General features: G+C 39.4%; 2 protein-coding genes across 2 annotated transcripts in view; one reads left to right on the forward strand and one right to left on the reverse strand.

The window, feature by feature from the left end:
* The window catches only part of FBXL5 (F-box and leucine rich repeat protein 5), a 34156-nt gene extending 20067 nt beyond the window's left edge, over window positions 1-14089 (forward strand). The window contains exons 7-11 of the mRNA XM_059845144.1: window positions 14-162; window positions 347-429; window positions 2201-2923; window positions 5715-5863; window positions 13447-14089. Of these exons, the coding sequence (XP_059701127.1) occupies window positions 14-162; window positions 347-429; window positions 2201-2923; window positions 5715-5863; window positions 13447-13523 (1181 nt within the window). The 3' untranslated portion in view covers window positions 13524-14089. The remainder of the gene's footprint in view (window positions 1-13; window positions 163-346; window positions 430-2200; window positions 2924-5714; window positions 5864-13446) is intronic.
* Window positions 14090-16011: 1922 nt separating this feature from the next.
* The window catches only part of LOC132326642 (complement C1q tumor necrosis factor-related protein 7), a 114441-nt gene continuing 103902 nt past the window's right edge, over window positions 16012-26550 (reverse strand). Inside the window, exons 26-34 of the mRNA XM_059845140.1 lie at window positions 26040-26216; window positions 23947-24150; window positions 23387-23476; window positions 22493-22606; window positions 20937-21071; window positions 19059-19181; window positions 18433-18491; window positions 17788-17965; window positions 16012-16773 (exon numbers count right to left, since the gene is read on the reverse strand). Of these exons, the coding sequence (XP_059701123.1) occupies window positions 16585-16773; window positions 17788-17965; window positions 18433-18491; window positions 19059-19181; window positions 20937-21071; window positions 22493-22606; window positions 23387-23476; window positions 23947-24150; window positions 26040-26216 (1269 nt within the window). The 3' untranslated portion in view covers window positions 16012-16584. The remainder of the gene's footprint in view (window positions 16774-17787; window positions 17966-18432; window positions 18492-19058; window positions 19182-20936; window positions 21072-22492; window positions 22607-23386; window positions 23477-23946; window positions 24151-26039; window positions 26217-26550) is intronic.

The following is a 26550-nucleotide window of genomic DNA, read 5'->3' on the forward strand; positions in this document are numbered from 1 at the left end:
GTTTATTTTGCAGAAGAAGCAGCTGAAGATTCACTTGCCATTAATATAGCACAAATGGAAAAACGTTTACTTCATGGCCTAATTCATCATGTCCTCCCACTTGTAGGCTCCTCAGTGAAGACACTGGTATTGGCCTACAGTTCTGCAGTGTCCAGCAAAATGGTGTGTGATTTGAAACTTGCATTTAATAATTGTGGCTGTGCAGTCTTTAATTAATAACTGACGTGTTTGGGTGGTGTAAGTGGGTTGCAGTCCAAAACAATGCTAATTTGTAAGTTGTCTCTAGACACTGTGTGCAGCCTTAGTGACTTGTATCTTTACAGATTATTTTCATTTCTTTTTTCAGGTTAGACAGATCTTGGAGCTTTGCCCCAACTTGGAATATTTGGATCTCACTCAAACCGATATTTCAGACTCTGTATTTGAAAGGTTAGATAATTGTTGTTTCCTTTAAAAAAATCTTATAATCCAGGTTTTTGAGTGTGGGGCAGAAACATTCAAACATTTCTTAGTCCATTGCCAAGAATGAAAGAAATAAAGAGAATTTAAATTAGTAACTCCCATGTGACTTGTGACTAAAAACTAAACCAGGGTAACAAATCACTAAAATATCAAGTAAAACATGTAACTTTGTAGTGGCCATTTAAAATTCTCTGGATGCTTTTTACCTATCAGTGTGTACCTACCCATAACAATAGGTGTGGTTTTGCTTGAGTATTAAGAACTTGTCCATAGATTTTTATGGAGTTGCTTAGTTAAGGAAGTTCTCTTGGTCTGCTACAGCTGCTGGGGTGTGGAATACTGCTATTTCAGACACTCCAGTCAAATGATAGGCAAAGCTCTAAGGCTTAGGTGTATTGTCTGTGGATTCCCGAGTGTTAGTGTGGCCTGCAGAAACGTCATTGATGTCAGTGGGGTGGTGTATGGATGCAGAACCTGCACCAGTGGGTCTTACTGTGGTATTGAAACTCAGCAGGTATTTCAGTGTTCTGCGTTTACATCATGTTGTGCTCTCAAGTAGTGTGAACACCACACAAAATCTTACCAGCATGGATGCTGGTAGCAACATCCTGCAGCTTGTATAAGAAGTTTTATTTGAAATAAATGCTTCATAGAATTTTCAGGGCTCAGAAGTCAATATCTAGTGAAATTTACCTTTTTTGCCACTCATCATGTATCTGTATTTACAGCACTCCAATTTGTAACTCAGAAAATTAGTTTGGCTTGCTCTAAACATAAATAATCATTTATAGAAGTAAATTACTTATAGTAAATTTATAGTAAAATCAGATAAATTAAAATATTTATATAAATTAAAATATAATATAAATTTACTTATAGTAAATTTACTTAAAGAAGTAAATGACAGTAACATTAACTATGGATAGGTAAAGGTCAGGTATATCACTTACATACTTTTACAGCTAATAATGTAAAAATATTACTGTAGATAAAATTTCTATTCCACTTGAAAAAGTAAGACTAAGGGAATAAGCTTTTGTTAAAATGAAAAAGTCTGATTTTTAATTAATTATGGAATAATTAGAAACACAGGTTCTGTTTCAGGAATCCATCTTGTATTCCTAGGAGAAATGGGAAAGGACAGGAGGATGTATAATCTAAGTACACTGGCATTTCAGCCAAGCTTGAGAAACTCAAAATTCTAGAAATTACAGCTCTTACAATACTTCAAACTGAGTATGGAATCTCAGATGTATTTTTGGGGAGGTAGAATGTGCTAGTTTGGTATTTTCAGCCTTTTGAGAAGTAACTTTGATGTTTAGTAACTCAGATGTCTCTTGGTAGCTTCTGGTGAGTATAATCCACTTGTTTTTCAAAATTGTTATGTGTGTGTTTGGTGCTTGCCGTCTGATCTATTATTCAAACATTTATTCAGTATAAAGCAACTTTGGACTTCTTTTAAGTCTCAGTACATGGAGAAATATAAGTTCACTGATTCATGAATGATTTCATGTTTCTCTAGACATAATTTTCTAGGCATATATAGAGCACTTGGAGTATCAAATCTAATCTGTCTGGGGTAGCTTCTTTGAATATTATGTGAATTAATAAAAGTACTTTACTTGTGAAGTGTTTTTTCATACTTTTAGCCTTAAAGCTATTTCTGAGCAAAAGCTAAGAAAACTCAACCACCACCACTCAACTAAACCACTTTTTTTTCCCCAACCCTTGATTTCAGTTGGTCTTCAGTTGGGTATTGTCAAAATCTACGCCACCTTGATCTGTCTGGATGTGAAAAAATTACAGATGTGGCTATAGAGAGGATTTCCAGAGCACTGGGTATCATATCAACTCATCATACCAGAGGTATTCTGAAAAGCTGCAGAAACAGGAACGCTAAGACTTTGTGGAAAAACAGAGAGATTACTTTGCAGTCCAACCAGAAGTATAATGGTTTGCATGAAATCAGCAATGAAAATCTCATTCAGGGAGGAAGTGGTGAGCAGCACTGGACTAAACCTGACGGCTCAGAAAACTTCAGTTCTGCTTATGTGTGGATGCTAGATGCAGATGATTTAGCTGACATTGAAGATGCTGCAGAGTGGAGACACAGGAATGTTGAAGGATTTTGTCTTATGGAACCAACATCCCACATTAATTGTTCTGCATTGTGCTACAACAGAGACATTTATGGGTTAAGGACTAGAGGGTGGCAGCAGCACTGTGCTTCTACTGACTTGATTTACTGCGGTCACTCGTTTTGTTGTGCTGGGACAGCACTAAGAACTATTCGAGCACTTCCAGAGTCCTCTGCACTGTGTAGAAAACCAATAAGGACTAAGCAGTCAGAGAAAAAAGACTCTGCATACTCTGGGAGTGAAAAAACAGAGGAAGAGACTGCACGAGTTCTTCAGTTTCTCAGTCTGTCAGGCTGTTACCAGATAACAGACCGTGCTCTCAGGTGAGGAGACGTTTTCAAACTATTTTGCTGCAGGATATTTTTTCTGATTTTATTTGTTGGGCCATTCTGGGATGAATCTGCATCATTTCAATAGAAACATTTTTATTGAAGAAATGGGTAAGTTTTAAGTGGTCTTTCCCTCTTAAATAGTTACAGTACTAGACTTGAAAACTTTTTTCAGCTTTTCTTTTAGAGATAACAGTAAAATCTTTTATATCTGTCTTCTGAAGGCAAGTATTTCTGTGAATTTGTTGTTCTAGACAGTATTAATGCTTTTTGATTTGTTAGTGATTTATTGTTAAGAAATTGTGTTGATTCGCTAATTTTTTCATCATGCCTGCACTATGCTTGAAATTCTGTAAATCTGGAGTAACATCTTGATTAACCTGTCTGGATAACAATATAATTTAGTGACAGACTGAATCAATGGGCTGAGGCCAGTTTTTTGGTCAGTGAGATGAAGTACCAGGTCCTGCCCTTGGGTCACAACAACCCCAGGCAGTGCTACAGGCTGGGGGCAGAGTGGCTGGAAGGCAGCCTGGTAGGAAAGGACCTGGGGGTGCTGTTTGACAGTGAGTGAACAGGAGCCAGCTGTGCCCAGCTGGCACCTGGCCTGTGTCAGCAATAGTGTGCCCGGACCAGGACAGTGACCATCCCTTTGTTCTTGGCCCTGGTGAGGCCACACTTCAAATCCTGTGCTCACTTTTGGGACACCTCACTGCAAGAGAGGCATTGAGGGGCTGGACCATACCCAGAGAAGGGCAGTGGAGCTGGGGAAGAGTCTGGAACACAGGTCTGCTAAGGAGTGGCTGGGGGGGCTCAGCCTGGAGAAAAGGAGGCTCAGGCGTGATCTTCCTGTTCTCACAACCACCTGAATGGAGGCTGTAGCCAGATGGGGGTCGGTCTCTTCTCTGAAGTAACAAGAGAAAGTGGCCTCAGGTTGCACCAGAGGATGTTTAGATTGGCCATTAGGAAAAAATTCTTCAGTGAAAGGGTTTTCAAGCATTGGAAGAGGCTGCCATGGGAAGTGGCATACCTGGGGGTATTCAAAGGATGTGACACTTGGTGCTGTTAGTGGTGGATTTGGTAGTGCTGGGTAAACAGTTGGATGTGATTATCCTGATTATCCCAGGAGTCTTTTCCAACCCAAATGATTCTATGATAATTCTGTATGCGCAGAACAACATGTTCAGTACAGCCTCATATAACAGTTAAAGGAGAAAAGATGTTTGACTTGAACATTGAGATGGCTTCATGAGTTACAGAATTTTGTTTGCTATTTGCCAGTGATACTCTGTATTGTCAGAAAAATGTATTTATTGCTTCATACTGAAAATGAGGTGAGGCTGGGGTACTTGCAGCCTCCTGCTCAGGTGTGCTGCAGCACTAGGGCTATTTAAAGCTTCTTGGAGTGGGAAGACAGTGCATTTCTGTGCTGTTTGCTCTAGTAAAGTGAGGAGTAGTGAGAGGTGCTGCTGGCATCAGTTTGTCTCTCCTGAGATTTTGTCCCCATTTGATGTTCACAAGTACCAGCTATTCAGATGTCTCCTGTGATTTTTCTGACGCTCACTCACCAGTGTTACCCTTCCTCAGGGTATGCTTCAGATATCTGGGCTTTGTGTTGGAGCTTGTTTCTCTTCAAGTGTTGCAATGGACTTGTCCTGACAGATTTTGTTAGGTGCTGATTAGGTTGTGCTGTGTGTATTTTACAGGTTACTGGTCTGGTTTTTCATGACTCAGTAGTGTGGGAGCAAAGGGAGATTTGGTCACTGAGTCACAGCAAGGGTTTAATTGCATTGCTGGTTTCCCATTGGTGCTTTTCGGGTAAAAGTATTTAGGAGCTGAAAGTGTGTTGCAACAAGTGCTTCTTGTAGTCACAAGAATACTTGGGAGTCCCTGGGGGAAGAGAGTGAAACCCCCTAATAAAAACACATGCCAGTCCATTTAGTTCATGTAAGTGGTTACCTGATAGCTGGTTTTGTGGCCTGCAGTTCTACTTCTCCCTGCTGTCAGGAGAAGCTTGTACAGTGATGGCAAACTGAAGGCATCTTCAGTTTTAAACCCTGGCTTGAATCTGCAGTTTGGTGATTCAAGCCTGGTGGATTTTTTTCAGGTGAGTGAGCTTGTTTCTGCTTGAACTTGGGCTGGCTGCTCTATGGAGTCGCAGAGAAGAGAGCAGGTTCATATGGAGTAATAGCTCAGGTGTGGTGCATCTGTGTGCCTGTTGAATCAGCAGCCAAATTCTCTTGCACTCAGAGAAAGTTAGAGAATTACATTTGAACAGTAAGATGGTGTGTTGGCAGAGAGAAGCTCTGCTGTCAGTCTTAGGAAAACACAAATTTGGTTAAAACCTATTCCAAAATAGGTTTTAACACAAAAAAAAAGGGTCAAACTTTGGGAAGCATAATGCACCAAATTTGGGAGTGTCATGTTTCAGTGTGAAATGAGGAGTATACATCACCTTGGAAGAGCTGACAAAATAATTGGTATTTTGAAGAAGAATGGCTTTGTAGTTCTTTGAAATAGTCAGTCATGTATGGTGTCATCCATAAAAAAAGTGGTTTCCCACTGAAGTCTGTCTAAGGAATTGTTGGCTTCTGTAGAAATCTGTTCAGGTCTGGTGTGTGGCTCAGGGGTGATCCCCCTTTAAAAGAGAGTGTAGAAGTGCCAGGTTTAAAACTCAGTTGTTCCTTAGGGGAGTTTCTGTTGTAGGAGGTGCAGCAGGTCTGTGATGGGGTGGCGCAGTGCTTGCTGTGCGGGCTCTTAACACGTCTCTTCTGTGTGTCCACAGGGCATTGACTCTGGGAGGAGGACTGCCACATTTGGAGCACCTGAACCTCTCGGGGTGTCTCACTGTAACTGGTGCAGGCCTGCAGGAGTTGGTTTCTGCATGCCCCTCTCTAAAAGATGAACACTTTTACTACTGTGACAACATTAACGGTAATGTCTTGCTAGGAAGATGTGATGCTTTTCTGGGGAGTGATGCTTGGTGTAGGGACTTCTTAAAAGAAAAAGAAGCACCAAAACCTCACCTTTTTTAATGTCTGTGTAGCACTGGGTTTCACGGATTATTTACAAAATTATGAGTGTTAAATCAGTTTTGCCTTTTTGTTTGTTTGTTTGGTTGGGGATTTTTGCAACACTAATACAGTTCTGTATTACATAGGAAAGCGTTTTTAGTGCCTGTATCTCTTAACTTACTTTCTACCCCTATTAGTTATGCTAAACTAAGTCTCTATATAGCTGCTATTACGCACTTGCCCTGTTCATATTTCCACTGTAAACCATGCAGTTGTATGTTTTCTGTATGGTCATAACCTCAGACAGAGGCTTCATTAGGTTGGTACCAAAGCAAGAATTTTTAGGAAACCAATGATGTGTGTTTTGCCATGCAAACCTCCCATATTGCACTAGTTTTGGTATAGGATATCTTTGATTCTGCCATCACATGTCCTTATGGAAAGTGTAATTCAGTTTTTTTTTCTGGTTTTGCTTGAGTCAATAACTTAGGGATGGACCTAAGCTGGAGAAGGACCTTTATAAATGCATAAAGTCTGTTTATGGTGCAAGTCTTTTCAGTGTTTACCACACTGGAATTCAGTCTATTAAGTCCAGTAAGCGTTCCTAGCATTAGGGATGGGAGCCATGGTGTGACTGGTATTCCATGTGTGAATTTAAAACAGGTAAGTGCTACAAAAGGCAAGGGAAAAAGATGATGATAACCAAGTTCACAGGCCTGTACATCTAATTGTGTGTAAGCCAAAATTGTATTTCCTGGCAGTTTGTGGTGTACAGCTCAATAATTTGCATCTGTATTGAGATGCAGCCCCAGCCTGGGTATCAAATGTCAGAGCTTTGGTATTTCAAGTAAATCTGTACTGATATTTGGGTATTCAATCCATTGAAATCGATACAAGACAATGCACTTGGATTGGATCTAATATTAGAACTGAAAGTATTAAATCTTACCTTGTTTCCATAATTTTCGCACTTTATGCACTTTTTTGACGCTGCTTTTTTTTTGAGACACTTTGCTTTTTGTTCCTTGCATTCTGTCTAGTCTACAGAACTTAAAAATCTATTTTCTGTTGTCTTTCATTTTCACCTGAAAATTTTAAGGTTCTTTTTTAAAAATCCTTCACGGACTCTCTTTCCTGCATTATATTGAGTTTAAAGATGTCTTCAAAGAGCAGTTAGAATCCTGTTACTTTTATGTCTGATTGCTTGCTACTTTTCCTCTGTTTATACTTCTGTCTGTAAGCCCAGACATAATTTGTCCTCAGACATTTCTGTTTTTCATTTTGTCCCTATAAAATACACCATAACATCTTTGTATTGTTTACAATGCCCAAATTTGTGTGTGAGTCCACCACTTTAAAGCTTAGCTGTTTCATAGTATCCTCAAGAAATTATTTAAATTTAAACAATATTTTTTAATCATTCTGTAAAGTTATCTGATCCTCTTCCTCTTTATTTCCTTCCTTTTACTGCCTGCTGGAATCTGTGAGCCTATAAGCTCTGCTTTGTTCTCTAAAGCATCATGCATGCCTTTGGATCACAGTTATTCCTGTAGAGAGAAGTGCACAGGACAGTGAGGCTGTAAGGGTCTGACTTCTTGCATCTGTTGAGAAATAATGTCATCTCAGAAGTTCATGGCTTTATGGAAAGTAGCCTTCATAAATTAATTTCCTGCAGTTGTGTCTGGATTTTGTTCCTTGCATTTTCAATCAAACTTCATTGTGATAGGGCTGTTCAGTGTGAAACTGACGGGTTATTCCATTCTGTGGGCAGCAGGATTCCTACAACAGCTGTTTCTGTACCATTTGGTGTTTCTAAAGTAACTAGGGAAAGCAGTAGCTGTTTCATTTAAATCAATCCATACCTGAAGCTGTTTATCTGCACATTTACAGATTGTATTACTAACTGATGCATAAAGTTTACTGATCTGTAAGCATGTACAGAATAATTTCATAATTTTTTTTGCTCACCAGCTTATCAGTGATTGTTTTCAGGGAAGGAGTTGTATTCTGGGATCAGGGGTTGGAAAACCTGTCGGTCTTGCAGAAAAAAAATATGGAGCCAACAGCATGGAATTTAGCCATCTCTGAATAATAAAGATACAACTTTGTCATCTGCTGATGATTAAGGGCTTTACTTTTACCTGCAGCTTATTTTCAGATTTTTTTTTCCTATAAACACTAAGCCTAATGGGACCCCTTAGACACAACCCAGCTTCATTAGAATGTCTTTGTGGAGGGCTTGTTTGGTAGGCAGATTGGTTGCAATGTTTGTATTTTCAGCAGATGCTGTTCTACCTTTTTAGTAGAGCAAGACTAGAAAAGTAGAGCAGCTATGGTGAAGTAGTTGGGTTTAAGTCTGACTGCTGTTGCACACCAGTAACATGGTACAGTTTTTATGACCAGAAACCATGAATTTGCATATACTTCCAGATCTATTTTGTGTTTGTTTACTGTTAGCTTCACTTCAGTTTTTGATTTGCATACTAATGTTTTTCACAGTGCTGGAACCATCAGCTGCAGCTGAAAACAAATCTGTCAATGTACATCCCTTCTAACGGCTGATTTCATTTGTCTAAAACAAATTTGGTTGTGGATCACACTGAACTCAGCAAGAAGAGTTTAATGTTGGAGTTACATCTTGCTACTGAGTTCTTGTTGTCCTAAGGCCATTTTGTCCAGCTGTGTCCATTCTTCTGACTTGTTTCTCCATTTCAAAGCCTGGAGTGCTTTCAACTTTGGCATTAGAAAAATGGGGCTCCCTAATTTCTGCAGCAGTAGCTCTTTGCAGCATTTAAGTATGATTCAGTTTCTAGAGGGTTTTTTTTAATTATGTAGTCCTCAGGTTCGGTAATTAAAAAAATGGGGCATTAATGAAATAAAGTTTGATTCTAATTATTCATTCTTCTGGCATTTAAAAGTCACTGGTCATGGTTGCTCTGTATTTCAGCAGTCAGGCCAAGACTTTGCAAGTTCTTTTAAGGTGTGTGGACCACTGTGTGCAGACTTCTGTGTGCACACAGTGTTCCAAGAGTTAGGTCTCAGTCTAAATTCTGCAGATTACCAGTGTACTCACAAATCTCTGAAAGAATATTATATGCTCGTGGCAGCCAGTTGCCCTGGCAGGAGAGGTTCTTTTACTATGGTCTTCGTCCATGTTGTCATGTGTTCTTGGTGGAATGCCAAACTTCATTCTAGGGAATTATGACTAATTTTTGTTGTACTAGTACATGTAACAAAATGGAGTAATCAAATAGCTCTGCTCCTCTCCTACATTACCAAACCTCTTTATATGTTCACCACAAGTAAACAGACCTCACCTCTATTCTGAGTCCCCTAAGCATCTGAGTAATCAGATGTGCATGTAAAGAGCCTTACAGTAATCCAGTTTAGAAGTAACTAAACCAGTAACGTAGACTGTGGCAGGTTAGATGAGAATCTGATTAACTTTGCTTTTCCAGGTGAACCCAAAACACATTTAATTTAGCACTTCACTGCTAGCACTTACTAAGTTTTCCCAGAGGGACCCTTCACGGAGAGAAATACCCTTCTCCTTATGATCCACTGCATGTACTTCCATCACATGTTGTTTTAAAAGACTACATTTTGGGCTTCTTGTTAAGTCCAGCATGATGGTATCTGGCTCATCCCTGTCAAGATGTTTTATTACATGAGCCAGAACCCAACACTGCAAACACCCAGTGGTTGCTTGCTATACCTGGCCATTAAAACTGTCAAAGTTCATTCAAATCATCAGCTGGTCCTCAAAATGTGCAGTGTGGGAAATTGCTGTACGGAGCAGTGTCCTCCTAGATGCCCAGTGCATTGCTAACTGGGCTGTGCTGAAAGCAGTAGTGGCAAATGAAGATGGGAGATAGTGGAACAGGTCGTGCAGAAAGGTGGTGCAAGACTTGTCCCTGGACACATTTGGGGTTAGGCTGAAAGGGGTTTCTGAGCAACCTTATCTAGTTGAAGATGTGCCTGATTATTGCAAGGTGGTTGGAACTAGATGAATTTTAAAGGTCTCTTCCAACCCAAAGTATCCTGTGATTCTGTGGAAGTGATTCATCTCCACTGTTAGGTTGAAATGACCATCACACTGGACAATATGAAAGGAAATATGCAGTTACCATATTGCTTAACCTAATCCATCAGTGAAGTGAGAGGAGTTGGAGACCTCATATACAGAGTCCAGAGGAAACAGAAGACAGTGTTCTTTTGGCAAGATTAAAGAGGCCATTTGAATTTAAACACAGAATTCTAAAACAAAGTCTAGTTCAAATGAGGTCAGTGGCAAAGACTGGGGAAGTCAGAGGTTACGAAGCTAAAGAGATGTAGCCAAAGGTCAATGGTAGTAAATAAAGCCAGGGAAACAAACACAGCATCCATGGCTATCAGAAGTAAAGGCATTTGAATTTTGCTGACTGTGCCAAATGTAAAAAAGAGCAAACTAAGTATTAGGGATTTTATAGAGGAGGTAAATGACTTACGATGAAGAAGATCAGCTGACATGTCAAACCATAAATAACTCAAACCCAGATAGCCTTACTGTTAAAACAACCATTAATGATACTACCTTGTTCTAATAAGAGCATAGAATATCCTCCAAATGATGGGTATTGCCCATATATGCTAAGAAAGAGTGTACGGGAAGGGCAGATTTCAGAAGATGGGGTTGAACCCGGAATGTTTCATTTTATCTGAATTCTTTATTACAGGCTGTTAAGGAAAGTTAGTGGTGGTATGAGGATTAGACATGGGGCAAGAAATGCAGTGTGGGAAGAAGGGTGAAATTTCACTGTCATATGCTTAATGTAATTTGTAAGTCATTGCCTTATAAAGTGGGAAATGAACATAAATGCATTTCAGATGGTCCAATTTACTTACAAGTATCCAAGTTTTTCAGATCTTTAAGTTGCTGTTAGAGTGGCTTAAATTTAAAAACTGAAAGCTAACTAAAGAATGGGAAGAAAGGGCTTAATGGTCACTGTTCAGGAGAGGAACCTGGGAGGTGACAACTTTCTCCCTGTTCCCCTCCCAAGAGTTCTGTGCTGAGATGAGTCTTACCCAGCATTTCCCTTGTGTTGTGGTGTAAGAAATGCACACAGTAATTTCCACGTTTTTGAGTGGTGCTCTGTGGTCTTCAAGTAATGATACTGATGCTGATGATTTCTGGAAGCTTCACTGTAGCTGTATGTGTGGTTGAAGGTCGGGGTGGCTGGGAATAATCAAACTGTGATTGCATGAAACAGAATTCAGAGCTGGCAGGTGCAGAGTGAAGATAATGATTTCAGAGAGCTGTTGGTGCTAATTCTGAGATCTTTCCTATTTGCAGCAGCAGCCAAAAAAGCCACCAATGTTACCATCGTCAGGGTGGTGAGAACAAGATAGAGGGTGCTGTGCATGGTCCTGGAAGCCTTGGGGCACTCACATGTGGAGCACTGCATGATGGGCTTGGTCTCCCCATCCTGAGGAGAGTATACACTGGAGTTACAGAAGATACAGAAGAGGTCTTCTAAAAAGTTAGGGAACTGAACACTCAAAAGGCTGGATGTTTCAATCTGGGAATGAGATGGCTGAAAAGGGCATGACCGTTACAGAACTGGGAAAGCAGTAGATGAGGTGAATGTGCAGAGGTAGTTCTCCAAATTTTGCAGTGTTAAGAGCACAGGAGCACTGGGTGAATTTTACACAGATGCAGTGTAGTGAACTTTTGGAACTTGGTCCTGTGGAGAATTGTGGAAGGAGGTTTAAAAAGAGGTTAAAAACCCTTATGCACAGCTGAACCATAAATAAGTACTGAAGGAAATGGACTTCAGTGTCCCTGATGCAACAGTTAGGGCTGCTGGAAAAGCACAAAAGGTGTGCATGATAGGCTTATATCATGTTCCTAGACATCATTTGCTCTTGCTAGTGGTGGAGGTAGTGTTAGATGGAGCATTGGTCAGACCTAGAAGTTGGTATGTTCCAGTTGGAAGCATGAGGAATAACAAAATGAGCAAGAAAAGGATGGAAAACAATATTAAATTAAACTTAGAATTCCCTTCCTTGGGATCTTGTGGTTCTGTATGTTTTGTCAACAAGCATTTTGCTAGAAATGTGACAGTTGCTTCAGGATCACTGCTGTGCTGTGTAGCTGTGGCAGTGCTGGGGAAGGTCAGCTACAACTTGGAAAGTGCTGCTGCACAGAACATGCTCTGCCAAACCGGCTGTTCAGAAGCACCGAGTCTTCTTTCTAAAGGAGGTACGAAGAAGCTTTCAAACTCTAGCTCGTAAGTGACATGGAGGATCAAAATGTAGTTCAGATGAATAAAAAGATTTGAAAAGGCAAATGAGTTTATTGACCAAAGTTCACTATACTGTAACTGTAGTCTTTCATTACATTTTCAGGTTTTATTCAGTCTCACATATCTTAACTTATTTACAGTGTAGAGTATTGCTTATTGGTCTGTGGCATAAAGTAGGAAGCTGTTTTCAAGATCCCAGATTCTTGGAAATTAAGTGAATTATGGCTTTACTGTTGAAGGAGGTAAAAAAAAAGCACGATATGGCATGGTACCCTAGTTCATTAAAAGATTTTGTTATAATTTCTAAATACATTAAAACCAGCTGAAATATTTATTGATTTGTTTCTCATACAAATGGGGAAAATTTATGTTGTCCTGGTTAGGTCTTCACCAGCTTGTTTGAGTTGGCTCAGCAACCCACTTCCAGTGTTTGTTGGGTGCCAGAGCTCAGCCAGCCTGAATGTAAAGAGGTCTCAAAGTAGGCATATGGCTGCAGGAAATAAAACCCTGTTTGAATAAATACAATAATTTCTTATCTCTTGGTCACTTTAACATTTTACATGAAAGGAGTGAGTGAAGGTAAGTGGAGGTGGGTAGAGTTACAGTGTTGGTTTCTGCTTTCTGTGCTTGCAACTTATTCTTTTTTCTGAATGGCTCATTTTTAGCCTTATGGCTTTTGACGACTGCAGCAGTGCTAAGATGATTCTGTTTATAGTTTTCGAATTTCCAGTCAAGTGTATGTGGGAGTCTGGCCAACCATGAAGTGTTCATGGATGAAAAAAAATACTTCCAGGCTAAAAAACTTCATTACCATTTCATTACCACAGACATAGTTTTGGAGGTTATGGTTTCTTTGGTAATGATCATCTGAATCTGAAAAATGAGAATTAAAAATACATTGTCAAAACCACTCAATTCTGAAGCTGTGGCAGCTTGTGTAAAGTTGTTCTTTTAGTGTTGCCTCTGGTACTTCTGTGTATTTTGGGATGTGTTATCTTCATGGGACTAAGCTGTGAAGCAAAAATCTCTTAAAAAATACCTGTTCCAAGTGAGGTTTTTACACTGTGATAGTACCGGCAGCATTTTGGACTTCACAGTACTGAATGAAGTGTAGTGCATTGTAAAAAATGAGATGTTGTCTGAATCGCCAGTTTATGAGAGTTATGAATCTAAGTGAGTGGCCTTTCCTTCTTTTCACGTTTCTGTTGTTTTTGTGCAGGTCCTCATGCTGAAACTGCCAGTGGATGCCAGAATTTGCAGTGTGGTTTTCGGGCCTGCTGCCGCTCTGGCGAGTGACCGCTGACGTCTGACCTTCTACTCCATTTAGCTGAGCAGGCTTCCTCTCATGCACTTTACTTACAGCTCGCATCTTGTGTTAACAATCCTTGGAGTGAGACTTGTTATACTAGCCTGACCCTGCCCACAACTTCAGAATCTTAATTATGAGTGTACTGTACAGTGTTGTAACAATCTCACAACCTCATTCGGCTTGAAGGGTGTTGGGTTTTATTTTACATAATTTGGGGAAGATGGGGAAAATCTTCAGATTTTTTTTTTAATGCCACTTTATTCCAATTTTGGCACTTAACTGTACTTTACTGAACTATTTTGTGTTAGGTGACTTTCTTTTTTTAATTTTGAATCCATAAGTACAATATAAATCTCCGCAGAGAATTTGAATTTTAGTGTTTGCATTTGGGTAACAATTATACATCTTTAGGAGTCTGGTTTCTTCCCCTTTCCTCTCATCCTGAAGTTGTTCTTTTTATTGCAAAATTAGGGAAGTTGCCACCTTCCTTTTGCATTTGGTTTTGTATTTGGGCTTGAAAGACATAAATAAAACATTCCCACCAATAAAAAAATGTGTGCAGGGTTGAATATCTGTGCTTTCAGAGTGCCATGCCAGAAGGCTGCAGAGGTTGGGCAGGTGAGTGCGTGTTGTCATGGTTGCAGAGCTGTCAACTGTACAAAACTTATGGGGGTTTTGGTTTGGTTTTATGGTTCCCGTGACTCTGCTAAGTTGCATTTTTGAAATAGCTTCCAAGGAAGTCAGTTTTCATTCATTTGAACTCTGTGAAAGACAGCAATGCATCTCCCCCCTTTGATAGTTAAAGAGATTCCTCTCTGGACAGTAGAGACTGGCAGGGAGCAGAAATTCTGTTGTGATTAGTGAAATGTGTGCTAGAAGAGATGAGTAGTGCATGAGTGTGTGTGTGTGCATGTGTGTGAATGTGTGTGGTGGGATGAGGGAGAGCCCACTGTGTGAGGGATGAGTACTGCAGCCCATGGCAAGTTGTAAACTTCAATGGCCACCTGCTCATGGTTGGCACAGTTGCAGGCTGTTTTTTTCTATAGCAGAGGAGGGGCAGGTGTCTGCTTTTGTAGAAGGCAAACAGGGTGTTTTCTTTCTCCTATCCTTCCTAATTTTTAGGACTGACAATACAAGCTTGTAATTTTTACCTGTTTTCCTAATTGGATAAATTATTTTGAGTAGTATTTATTTAGAACACTAGTCATGGTGATGTAGTAGCTTACAAGATTCCAGGGAAATGTGTCTGGGAAGTTGGTGTGCAGGCAGAGGGGGAGGTTACTGGAGGAAACTGCAGGTTTCCATCTTGGTCACACTAAACTGAAGAGTAAGGTAAGAAAAACACTAGTGAGTGTAAGCACAGCTGAGGACAGAATGAGCTGCAGATGCACTGTGGAATAAAGCTGGGAGATGCCATCAGTGTTCAGCACCGCATCATGTGATGACAATGTACTTTCTAGTGGGTCCTGTAGAAGGGTGGCAACAGACTCTGACTGAGTTCATGAGTGCTGAGAGAGCTGGCAGACACTGAAGTGAGGCCACTCATGATCATCTTTGAAAGGTCATGGAGATCAGGAGAGGTGGCTGAGGACTGCAAGAAAGCAAACGTCACCCCGGTCTTCAAAAAGGACAAGAATGTGGACCCAAGGAGCTACTGTCCAGTCAGCATGACCTCTGTCCCTGGAAAGGTAATGGCATGTCTCATTCTGGAGGCCATCTCTCCTCATGGATGACAGGAAGGTGATCAGCAATAGTCAGCAGGGATTCACTGTTTGACCAACCCACTTTATGATGAAACAACTCCTCTGGCTGGATGAAGGGAGAGCAGCGGATTGTGAACCCTGACTTCAGCAAGGCTTTCAACACTGTCTCCCACAACCCCCTCACAGGGTCAGGAATTGGACTGGATGAGTGGACAGTGAGGTGAATTGGGACTTGGCAGAACAGAAGATCCCAGAGGTCTGTAGTCAGGGGCATAGGATCTAGTTGGAGGCTTGCCACTAGTGTTGTCCCCCAAGGTTCAATACTGGGCTAACTTATTCATCAGTGGCTTGGATGAAGGCCCAGACAAGTTCTCAGCAAGTTCACTGACAACGCAAAGCTGTGAGGAGCTTTGGGCTGGTCCCCCTGAGTGCTGTGCAGCCCTTCAGAAGGACCTGGGCAGGTTGGAGAGATGGGCAGAAAGGAACCATCTGGAATTCCACAAAGGCAAGTTCAGGGTCCTGCTGAACACTCTTCCTAAGCTCAGTCCACTGTCATTTTTACTTGAAGAGTCTGATTAGCAAGACAACAGCAGGAAAAGGATATGTATATCAGTATTAACAGCACTACTTGTATGCTAGTAAATGAATTTGGTTTTTTAGTTAACTATTCTTTTGAAAATCTTCTACTTGCAAATTTGCTAACTTGCAGACAAGGATTTCATACTCCTAAGTAATTTAATCAAATTCTTGTATAAAAGGAATGAGCTTCTGCTTAAGGTTTAATAAAAATATTTATTAAATCCTTCATCTTTAACTTCTTAAGAAAATGTCTTTCACCTTTAAATGGTGCTGGCATTATACAGACATAAAATACAGAGCAGGATATGAAGCAGCCTCTTAAAAATTGAAGTATGGTCTCTTTACTGATGGTTTTTAGGTATATGAAATTTATTCATAGCTAAAAATTCTGGAACTGAGGTACAGGAAATTTTTTTATTTACAAGTGTCTTTTGAAGAGGAAGAACATCTGTAGATAAAGGGATGAACTACAGGGATACCAAGGAAACATTTTACTCCGCACTCTCACTTATGTGGAGATGTGTAATGCTTAAAGAGTGAGGTCCCACAGGGAACTATAAAAGACTATAAAAATCACCTATTAGTACTGGAAATTTATGCTGTCAGTCTCTTCCTTAGCACTAATTAATGGTTTTAGGTCAAATAAAGCTACTAAAAATCATGTTCTCATTTGATTTTTAAAATACTTGGAATAGTTCAGCAGTGAGAGAAATCATATATTTACACCTATATAAGCAAATTTTTGCAGTATTCAGACTGATCTATACTACCTATTTCGCACAAGTGAAGCAACATAAATCCATATTGAGAGAACATTTTGGGGATAAGCATGAATATACACAGCCAGAGCAAATTCAACATTGGAAACATCAATGGTGTGAACTCTTGTGCTGTGTACAGCTTCTATTAGAGGTCTCACTTCAGAATATGGCATATGAATAGGAAATCCAGAGACCTGGAAAAAGAAAGAGAAAAGAAAACATGTAAGAAGAAAAGATGAAGGCACCTGAATAAATACATAGTTAAAAAAAATTTACATGCTGAGTAAAACAAATTATCTTCTCTATTGCCAGCCTGAGGTGATGCAATAGAAGAACCTATGTTTGTATTTTGGTAACACCTCCCTTTTTCATATACTCCAGGCAAGCTTCTGCCCTTTTTCCTCTCTAATTTGGTTTAAGTTCAAAGTGAAGGTCTTTAGAATCCACTAGAATAGAGTTATATTAAAGAACATGTATAGTAGAGCTTCATTGCTTTTTAGCCTTGCTGTTGGTTTTAGATCACTCTGTTCTCCTGGCTTGGGATTTGAGTGCAAATGTCTCCTGCTCAACAGGAACCGAAACCTCAACGCATTTTGGAGCTGGCCAGAGCTGCCAACTGTCACAGGTGTTCCATGTGGAGAGCAAAAGGCCTTTCCAAGAGCCTGGAGGAATAATGCACAGGCACACCAGTGGCTGCAGTGAACACATCAGTCAATTTTCTTCTGTCTTTAGAGAGTGAAGCAAAGACTAGAAAACTGAAGAAAAGCATGTTGTGTGGGCTTCTGCACCTGTAAGGAGACTGTGTGTAGCACTACTCAGCACCAGCAGCAGGCTCCTACTGACCCTGAGAGCAGCTGCAACAATCAGCCCCACAGCAGCTGGGGCTGGGAGACTGCACTGGTGTTGATGTAGTGGCAGCAGTGGCTGCTGTGCAGCAACACATGTTTCTGCTGAACATAAGACTGTAAAGTTAATTGGGTGCAGTGTTGTTTTATCTTCAACATACAGATGAAATAAACCAGATTATCACTGCTTCACTCTATTACTAATTGCAATGGTTTATCTTTGGTATTAAATCTCTTGTGAATTTTGGCAGTAGAAGAAATAACTAGCCTAGGACACTCTTCTATACCACAGATTGGCGATACTAAAACCTAGGGATTTAACTTCTTGCTTCTATGCACAAGCCATTTCTGTTCACAGTGTACCCTGTAATCTCCCAGCTGTTTTTGCAGCTCTGCCTGATGGTCATCTTCTACATCTTTGCCTTGATTTTGTTCCAGCAGCGGCAAAAAGTTACGGAGGGTGGAGGTGCAGTATCTGTTCCAACGTGTTGGGCGCGTTGGTCTCCATTCCATAATCTTATCCTTTAAAATTTTTTCAATCCTGCAGTAAGATAGACTGATTACTACAATTCTAGTATTTGACATCTGAACTGATCTCCCTTGGCAGACAGTATAGATTCTGAGAACCGTACGTGACCTCAGTTAAAATTACTGCTCACTAGAAGTGCAGAAAAGCCAACACAGCTGTGTAGTAATGTCTGCACTGTCAGTGTCTGCATGGAAAGCCATTGAATTACAACCTCTTTCAGTTTACACCCTCTCCTCTTATCCCCCCACAGCATTTTGTTCTTTAAAATGGTAGAGCAATGGTAGAGCAATGATTGATTAGTTCTTTCTACCTGGCAATCTCTATTGAAAAAAGAGAATTTTAAAAGCCCTGAAACAATAGCTTCTGATTTTTTAGGCCATTCTCCTGGCACTGAAAGCAGATTTTTAGGAGCTAGGCATGAATACCTAGGAATGCTCTGGTCTTAGCACTGATGGCACTTGTTCTGGAGGTAGCATTACCTGCTCTGCAGTTCCAGTGCAGCAGCCTTATCCGAATGCTCATAAGTCAGTTCTTCAGGCTTGCGATAAATAAATAAATATTAAAACCTGCAATCTCTTCTAAACATATAACAATGTAACTTCAGAAGTTTACAATTATGCAAAAAGAATCTAGTCTTTAACAGAGATGTGATAAAAATTTAACTAGATATTTGTGTGTAATTCTGGGGGTTTTTTCCCCCAGTAAATTTCAACTGCTTATACCTTTCATAACTGTACAGAAATTTCTGGCTTTTTACTAGTGATGTTCATACAGCTTGAAAAAAATGCCTTAGCCATGAGACAAAAGTTGACTTTTTCTTTATAATACTGAGTTACTACTTTAGATATGTTTGTGTTAAAGATTTATTCCATTTACTTCACTGTTGCCCTGAGATCTTAGAGGGCAAAAAAATTAATTCTGTATAAAATCAACTTTTTTCAGTATTCCTGCTTTCATTTTTTAAAAGGAGTAACTAGGAAATATTTTTAAAAACTAATGCTATTACATAAATGTACTTAACCAAAGAACTTAGTATGTGCTTCTTTATACCAAGTCTGTGATGTCTCAGCCCCTCTTTTGGAGCTGGCAACAGATCCACCAATACCTGAATGCTGCGGAGACCAGGGAATGGCAAACTTCTTGAAAAGAAAGGCTTCCAAAGTTTTGGTTTGCTGATATCAAAATATATCCTTCCTGGGGAATCATATTCTTGCATATTAAACCAAATCTGCAGGAAAGCAAATCTGGTTTAGCTTTCAGCATATAATCAACACCTATGGAACACATAGCAATTAAATACTATATAATGTTAACCTACTGGAGCAATTTTTTTCTGCTGTTCTGAGCTGCATTTCCACCCTTCTGGACTGCTGCACAATTCTTTCTGAATTCTGATTAAATTCCTCCAAGAGCCCACCCCAGTGCTGCTGGGGCTGCGATGCCTGGTAGCTGCTGCACCCCAACAGTATTGCTTTTTTAAGGTACCTTACAGAATACAAGCAGAGACTGCAGACACAGAAGTCCCAGCTTTTGTGCACATTTTGTCAGCAAGTGGAACCCATGTCTTGCACTCCCTTTCTTTACAGATATTCATTTTGGCCACTGTGCCTGGTCTGGAGCATGCAGGCACTGTAGGATTCTTGTTCTAACAACCTTTAAATAACCATTTCTAAGGCTGCAAAATTTATGTAAATGTGTGTGACCCTTTGTAACTGAGGTTCTGTGTAGAGCCTTCTAGGACAGCTGGTTCCCCCCCAGTTGGATGTGAGCTAGTGTGGCCCTCCTGGCTGAGACTGCTCAGTCTCACTGAGACTGGAATTAGGTGCCTTGAGAGGTGTTGCTGTGTTCTGCAGTTTGAGTCAGTGCTCAAGTAAGTCCTTAGTTGCTTCTGCCAGCAATTAACAACTGAGTTACATTTCTCTTAACTGTAGGTTTAGTACTGCTTACAAAAACACTAAACCAAACAACTCTACCACTCCCCAAAATGCTTTCAGTGAAAGAAGTGACACTTTTAAAATAAATCTGCTTTAGAATATTAAATTCTCATCTAATATTAGGATCTGTGTTTAGAATAGAACACAGAAGATTAAATAACAAAACAAAACTCATAATGCATGGCATTCCAAAACACTGAGGAACAAACTTAAACTCAACTTCCAGTTTCCATTCAAATCAACCCTAGGGTTCTCATTTTAAATTTGCCTTCTATTTTCTTGTTTTCAAACTTTCACACATCTTTCAACCTCATTATCATGCCCTTGTTTGTGTCCCCAGAACGTGGGAGGTCTGGCTTCCAACCAAGTCAGGGAATGCTATTGGCAGGACACTTCCCAGGGTTTCTGAGCCTCCCAGCACAGGCTCAGCTCCCAGGCTGTGGCTCCTCCTTCACCTGCCCAGAGCAGCACAGCTCTGCAATCTCTTCTCTCTCGCCACACAATCTCAGAGAGTTTACAGCCACACAATGAATAATACATTATGAACATGCACCAGTATTACTTGTGTATTTTCAAATAAATGGGAAGACTTGATGCCAAGCAGAAAATCAGTATTGCTTTTGTGCTCTAAGGTGCCAGCTCTGTGTTGTGCACATTGAACATTCAGGCTGTGCCTAATGTCACAGGGGCAACTCAAGTGACTCTTTATACTTTTTTACTCATTTTTCAGTCACTTTCACCTGCAAACTATTATCTCTGAGGAATGACTACTTCTCACCTAAGCAGTTGTAATCTTAGGCCATCCACTCTGGGAAACATGCAAGTAAAACTCAGTAATGAAAATTACATTAATAGATCTCCTGATCCACCTAAATGCTGATTAAAAAAATCTTTCTTATTTAAAGTAGCTGAAAAACCTACTGAAGATTTACAGAATTTCTAATAAAAGACAGTCTAAACATGTTTACAATGATGAGCAAATGATGCCAAAAAAAAGAATCAAGTTATTAACTTGTGTATAGAAATGTGACAAGACTGGGCACACTTACATTATCACAGCTGATCAGACAGTACACATTTTGTAAGGGGCAGAAAGTATCATACTGCCCATAAAAACATCCAGTACTGGGATTCCAAATTACATACTGACTTTGTTCCAAAGTTAATACATATGCAGTTGGTCCCTAGGAAGGAAAAAAAAAGAAAAGTATGAGAAAGATGTTTGAAAATTGGCTACAGAGACAGTATGCTTTGTACTCCTTGCAATACTAAATTTTTACTATTGAGGTTGATAGTGCTTTTTAGGGCAAACTGCTTGGAAGAATTTACAGCTTCATTACAGTTCAACACTTACATAATAATGTGAGAGAGAAATGTCAGACATGCAGAGCTCTGAGCCATTTTTAACATACAGAGTCTGAAAGCTCTTGTCTCAGCTACAAACAGATGTGAAATTCCACATACAGGAATGTTATCCAGATTCACTTCAGTACCAACACATCTTGCTTGGCTACTGCCACAGCCCTCATCCATGGGCAGCCTCTGAGCTGAAGGACTCCCATCTAGGCAGCACACTCTGTGTCTCAGCCATCAGCTTCCCTCTCAGGCACATAAGGAATTTCCCAGCTCTCTTTATATTCTCTATCAGGAATCCCTAAACTGCTCTCCTGTGTTCTTGTCATCCCTTGTATTTCCCAGGTATCTGGAATAAATTCCTCCTTACAAAATGTTTTATTAGTGACTAGCATCTCCATCAGATTTTGAGGGGAAGGAATGTATCTGAGTACCTGTTCCGGTCACTGCAGTATGTGCTTAAGAAACTAGCTTAGACAAAAATTTTTACCAAACAAACCTTTCATATGTATGTTAAACTTGCAATATAAACAGTTACCACCTTTATGAAAAGAGCAGTAGTGGTTAGCTGGCAATCTGAGAGCTTCCCTGAGAACAAAGGCATGAACAAAGGCATCTCCCAGGCACAAAACAAGCTCAGTGTTTCAGTTCTGGGCCAGTCTGAGCCCAGCTGCTGCCACAATGGCTCCCAGCAGCCCAAGGCAGAGCAGACACCTCACCTGCCTGCATTACGGTGGACAGGGGGAGGGGCCCTTGTCCAGCCTGAACCCATCTACCTTTACTATTGCTGCAGCTCTGCCATCAGCCAGAGAGAGACTCAGCAGATGTGTGTGAGCACTAAGAGTCCCTGGCATGCCCCTTGGCCTCTCCTATCACCTCTGAAGCTGTACCAAATCCCACACAAACTCAGACTCTGTGTATCCATGACTGAGATGGTGTGAAGGGACTGCCTCCACACCATTTATACAAGCTAAAGCCAAATCAAGGGTTACAGGTGCTTGGTACTGTATTATGGTGACAACTACTACCAGTTTAAGCATGGAAACTGAGGACCAGGAAAAAAACCTCAGACATATACGAAGATATACTTTCAATTTTTTATTTACTTCTCAGAAAAGAATCAGTGCCCAGCACCAATCTTTAGATAATATCCTGGAAAAACATCCCAGCAAGAAACAATTATCCATTGTTGGGGGCTAAAGACTTCACAAAATAAAGTTAATACTAAGGCCAAATGAAAGAATCCTCTTACCTCAGGAATGGCATTTCCAATGACAAGCCATGCTTTTTTGCCCATTCCAAGAAAATAATTACACAAGAGCACAGCATGTTCTTCCTCATCTCCCGCCAGAAGGTAAAGAAATTGCTAATTAAGGTATTAAAAAAAAAAAAAAGGTTTTTCTAGGCAGTTATCAACTTAGAATATTTGATATAAATGTTTCCTAACACATCTGAAGCAAGGAGTCCTTAGGTCTTTGCAACTGATCTTTACTGTTTATTGGTCACTGCTTCAACACAGAGGATGAAAAGTGAATGGTGTGAGAATACTTGAGATCTGAGATCTTATCACAAGAACCAGGGTCTTTGTTTATTTTAGAAAGACCCATTTTCAGAAAAGTTCTGAGATGATAAAAACTTCATCTATGACAATGACTGCTGTTATTCTCTAAATTACAGGATTTGTGTGACAGAATACTGAATATCCCATTATTGCTTACACTACGTGCAATGTCTTTTCTATAGTTCCTTGGAATGACAATGATCCTTTTTAAGTCCAGTTGTTAAGTCTCCATCAGTCAGCATCCCTTCACTTGTGCATGTCTATGACATTATGGACTGGTTTAAAACTGAGAAAAAAAAGGAGATGCTTTGAAGCCCTAATGTATTCTTAGCTTATTGCAACCTATCAAAGATAAAACTTTTGGCTCATATCAGAATGAGCAACTTCTTTCAAGCTTTGGTCCTTATTCTTTAAAATAAATGGCTCAAATAAAAATATTCCTCACAATAACAGAATCACAGAATAATTTAGGTCTGAAGGGACCTCAAGAGCTAATCTAGTACCACCTCCCTCTAAAAACACGGCCACTAGGATGTTCTATCCCATTCAAGAGGATAAAGAACTTCTTTTAAATACATTGCTTACATCTGATGTACTCCATAAATCACAAATTCCAGCAAATGACACACTATCTGGCAAAAAAGGAATCAAAGCAACATATCGAGCCACCAGTTCCTGTAAGAAAACAAAACAGAGCAGGTCACCCCTTTAATTCAAAATGCTCTAATGTTATTATACCAAATGTGAAGAATATTGCTGTTTCCACTCAGTGGCAGAACCTCAGTACAGTAGCAGCTAGCTCATTTTAGAATTTGTATCAAATCATTTGTATATGATTTACTGCCATTGAGGTTTGACATAATTCTTTGTCTTATAAAGGACAATACTCATTAATACACTTACTTTTTCCCCAAAGAAAACAAATATTATTTTACAGTATCATTATAGTTGGCCTTACTGTGTATTACAGATAGTCATTCATAGCCATTACTACTTTTATTTTGTATCTGTAGCTTTTCCTTTGCAAAAGGTGCAGCTGTACAGCAGAGACACAAAGCTGGGATTTGGTGATGTGTGTGTGTACAGGCAAACAAACAAATATCTTGAAATCTGTATCCCAGAGTCTATCTTTTCTAAGTACTTACTGCTGCTGTTTGAGATCTATTTGGGACAGCATCAAGAAGCTCCTGTGGTGGATTCAGAGGTTTGATATATCTGGTAATAAAAACTGTTTTTCCATCAAGGTCAATTACAGTTGTTAGGCACTGGCGGCTTGGAAACTTTGATGTACATTCAGCTTCATATTTTTCTGCTGCCTGGAGCAGTTTCTCATCTTCTTGGGTATCAAACTTCAAAAGACAGTAGAATTTATACAAAACCAGTTTTATTTATAGTTTGGACTTAAGTCTTAACTATATTTGGCCACATTTCACCATTTAGAGGACAATAAAAAGATTGTTAAATTCTCTTCTAATAGCACTTTTAACTTGCTTTGTAGTATAAAATTTGCTTACAGACATAAAAGGAAGGTCAAGGCAATGGAAAATCAGGTAATTTGCACTTACTTATGAATACCCATAATGATCTATACATATAAGCTGGCTTTATTAAAGCACTGAAAAATGTAGTGAAAGTTATGGTCAAGTAACACTGGGGGCATGAGGATGTAACACCACATATTAAGTAAAAATTAAACAATTATAGTTAGGTACTAATCCTATGTGCTATTCCCACAACACTCCATTAAAACCACAATTGTCATTAAGCATAAAAGCCCAATGATTTTTATATAAACAATACTGCAACAACACTGATCAATGCCAAAATATTTGCAGAGAAGGTTCAAGTGAATTTTAGATGAATCCTTGTAATTCAGAGGTGTTTAAAATTTCCATGTTTTTAAATGGGATTTTTCAGAAGAAAATGTAGGACTCAAAAGCATATATTAATTAAATAACAATGACAATTATTTCATGATGTAACCTAAGATGTCATCTTTTTAAGGTATTAAGATTGGTCAAAATTATCTATTTAGAATTCCTTATATACTTCTAGTGGTGCTGAGAATGAAAGTTCATCCTTTGCAGTATTTTTGTTTAAAATAAGACACTTTTGTCATTTGTTACTCTTCATAAACTAACCTGAGGTGGAAAAGCTGGGCATTGCCTTGCAGCTAGACCTCCAAGTTAGAAGAGAAGGCACACACACAGTGGTGATTCTTCTCAACCATAATTAAGAGCAGAAAAGTAGAGCCTCTAGCATGTTATAAATGTAAATGTAGCAAAATTTACTGCAAATATTACTGGCAAATAAACAATGACTATGTCATAGTCAAGTAACACAAACTGCAAAAAGGTTGCTGAATGGCACAAACCAGAGCTAAATCTTAAACTGGGAACAACAGGAGTATCTCAACTGATTTATTAATGTTGTACCTTCTTAAGCATTTCATTCATCTAATAGAGGTTCAGGAAGGACAGCAGGAAAGAGAGGAAAAATAAGTAAAGAAACAAAAAAGGTATCACAAAATTAAACTAAAACTGTGCTTAGCATCCTAAAGCACTACACAAGCATTTCAAATTTACTGCAGGTCAGGAAAAGGAAGAAAAGCATGGCAAATTAGGGTGGTTTTTTTTCAATAATATGCCAAACTCTTTCTATAATAGGTGTATGTGTGCAGCTGGAGAATTGCAGCAAAGAATTGTAATGACTATTGCTGTTAGTCTAAGGCACTTCTGGTTTACAAATGAAACTGAAAAAAACAGCAGCTGCTGTTTAGGAATTATTATCTTCAAGATCTCAAGGCATGCATGAAGCCATAAATAATAAATGCTCATTTGAACAGTATAAACACAGAAGAAAATACTCTTTGCACCTGCCACCTCCTTTTTGTCCACTGTTCACAAACACTCACACAAATGCTATATTGTTTACACAAGTACATGGAAAAACTACAGGCTCACAGATAGGAATGCCAATTTGCTTTCTCTGAGGACTAAAATTAGATACCTGGGCAAAGTTATTTCTCATGCATTAAGTGCACAGCTCACTTAATGGTGCATCTAATTAAATTGAACTGAGATAAAAAATTTGAAATAAACCACTCCAAATTTGTATGAATGTCCTTCTGTACTTGTTCGTGTCCTTTGGTACACTAAGGAGAGCTATTAATATGCATCTCAAGAAGTGCACTACTGGAAACAAAGAGCAAGAGTATGATGAATTAGTGATTAGTTACCTTCTCTCTGACAGACTCTCCAGGGATGAGCTGTGGTTCAATGGTAATGAACAGTGTTATATATGAGCCCTCACTCAGATTTCTCACAGAATCAAAACCTCTCTCCATGCCCACGCTCTTTTCTTTGCTGTAGCCAAGGAGGACTGGAGGAATATTGACCTTAAATGTACCATCAATCTACAACAGATATAGAGAAATACTTCTCATTAAAAGCAAAAATGCAAGTTCCCTCTCACATAAATTTGCTACTTGTGTCTGCATATTTTCTTCTTTTGGTTATTAAAATTACAAAATAACAAAATGAGAGAATATGATATTTACGTTGATTAAGTGTGGGGAAAACATCAGGTATCTCATTGTTAAATATACTAATCACAACTCAGTTTCAGCCTCTCTTGCATATTATGAACCCTAATATTTAATGAAATGGAAATCATACACACTAGTTCACAGAGAAAGAAAGAGTGCTGGCCTTTCACTGCTTTTCTTTCAAACAGCAAACTTTGCATGG

The sequence above is a fragment of the Haemorhous mexicanus genome, chromosome 4 (assembly GCF_027477595.1).
Source record: "Haemorhous mexicanus isolate bHaeMex1 chromosome 4, bHaeMex1.pri, whole genome shotgun sequence".
Classification (NCBI taxonomy): domain Eukaryota; kingdom Metazoa; phylum Chordata; class Aves; order Passeriformes; family Fringillidae; genus Haemorhous; species Haemorhous mexicanus.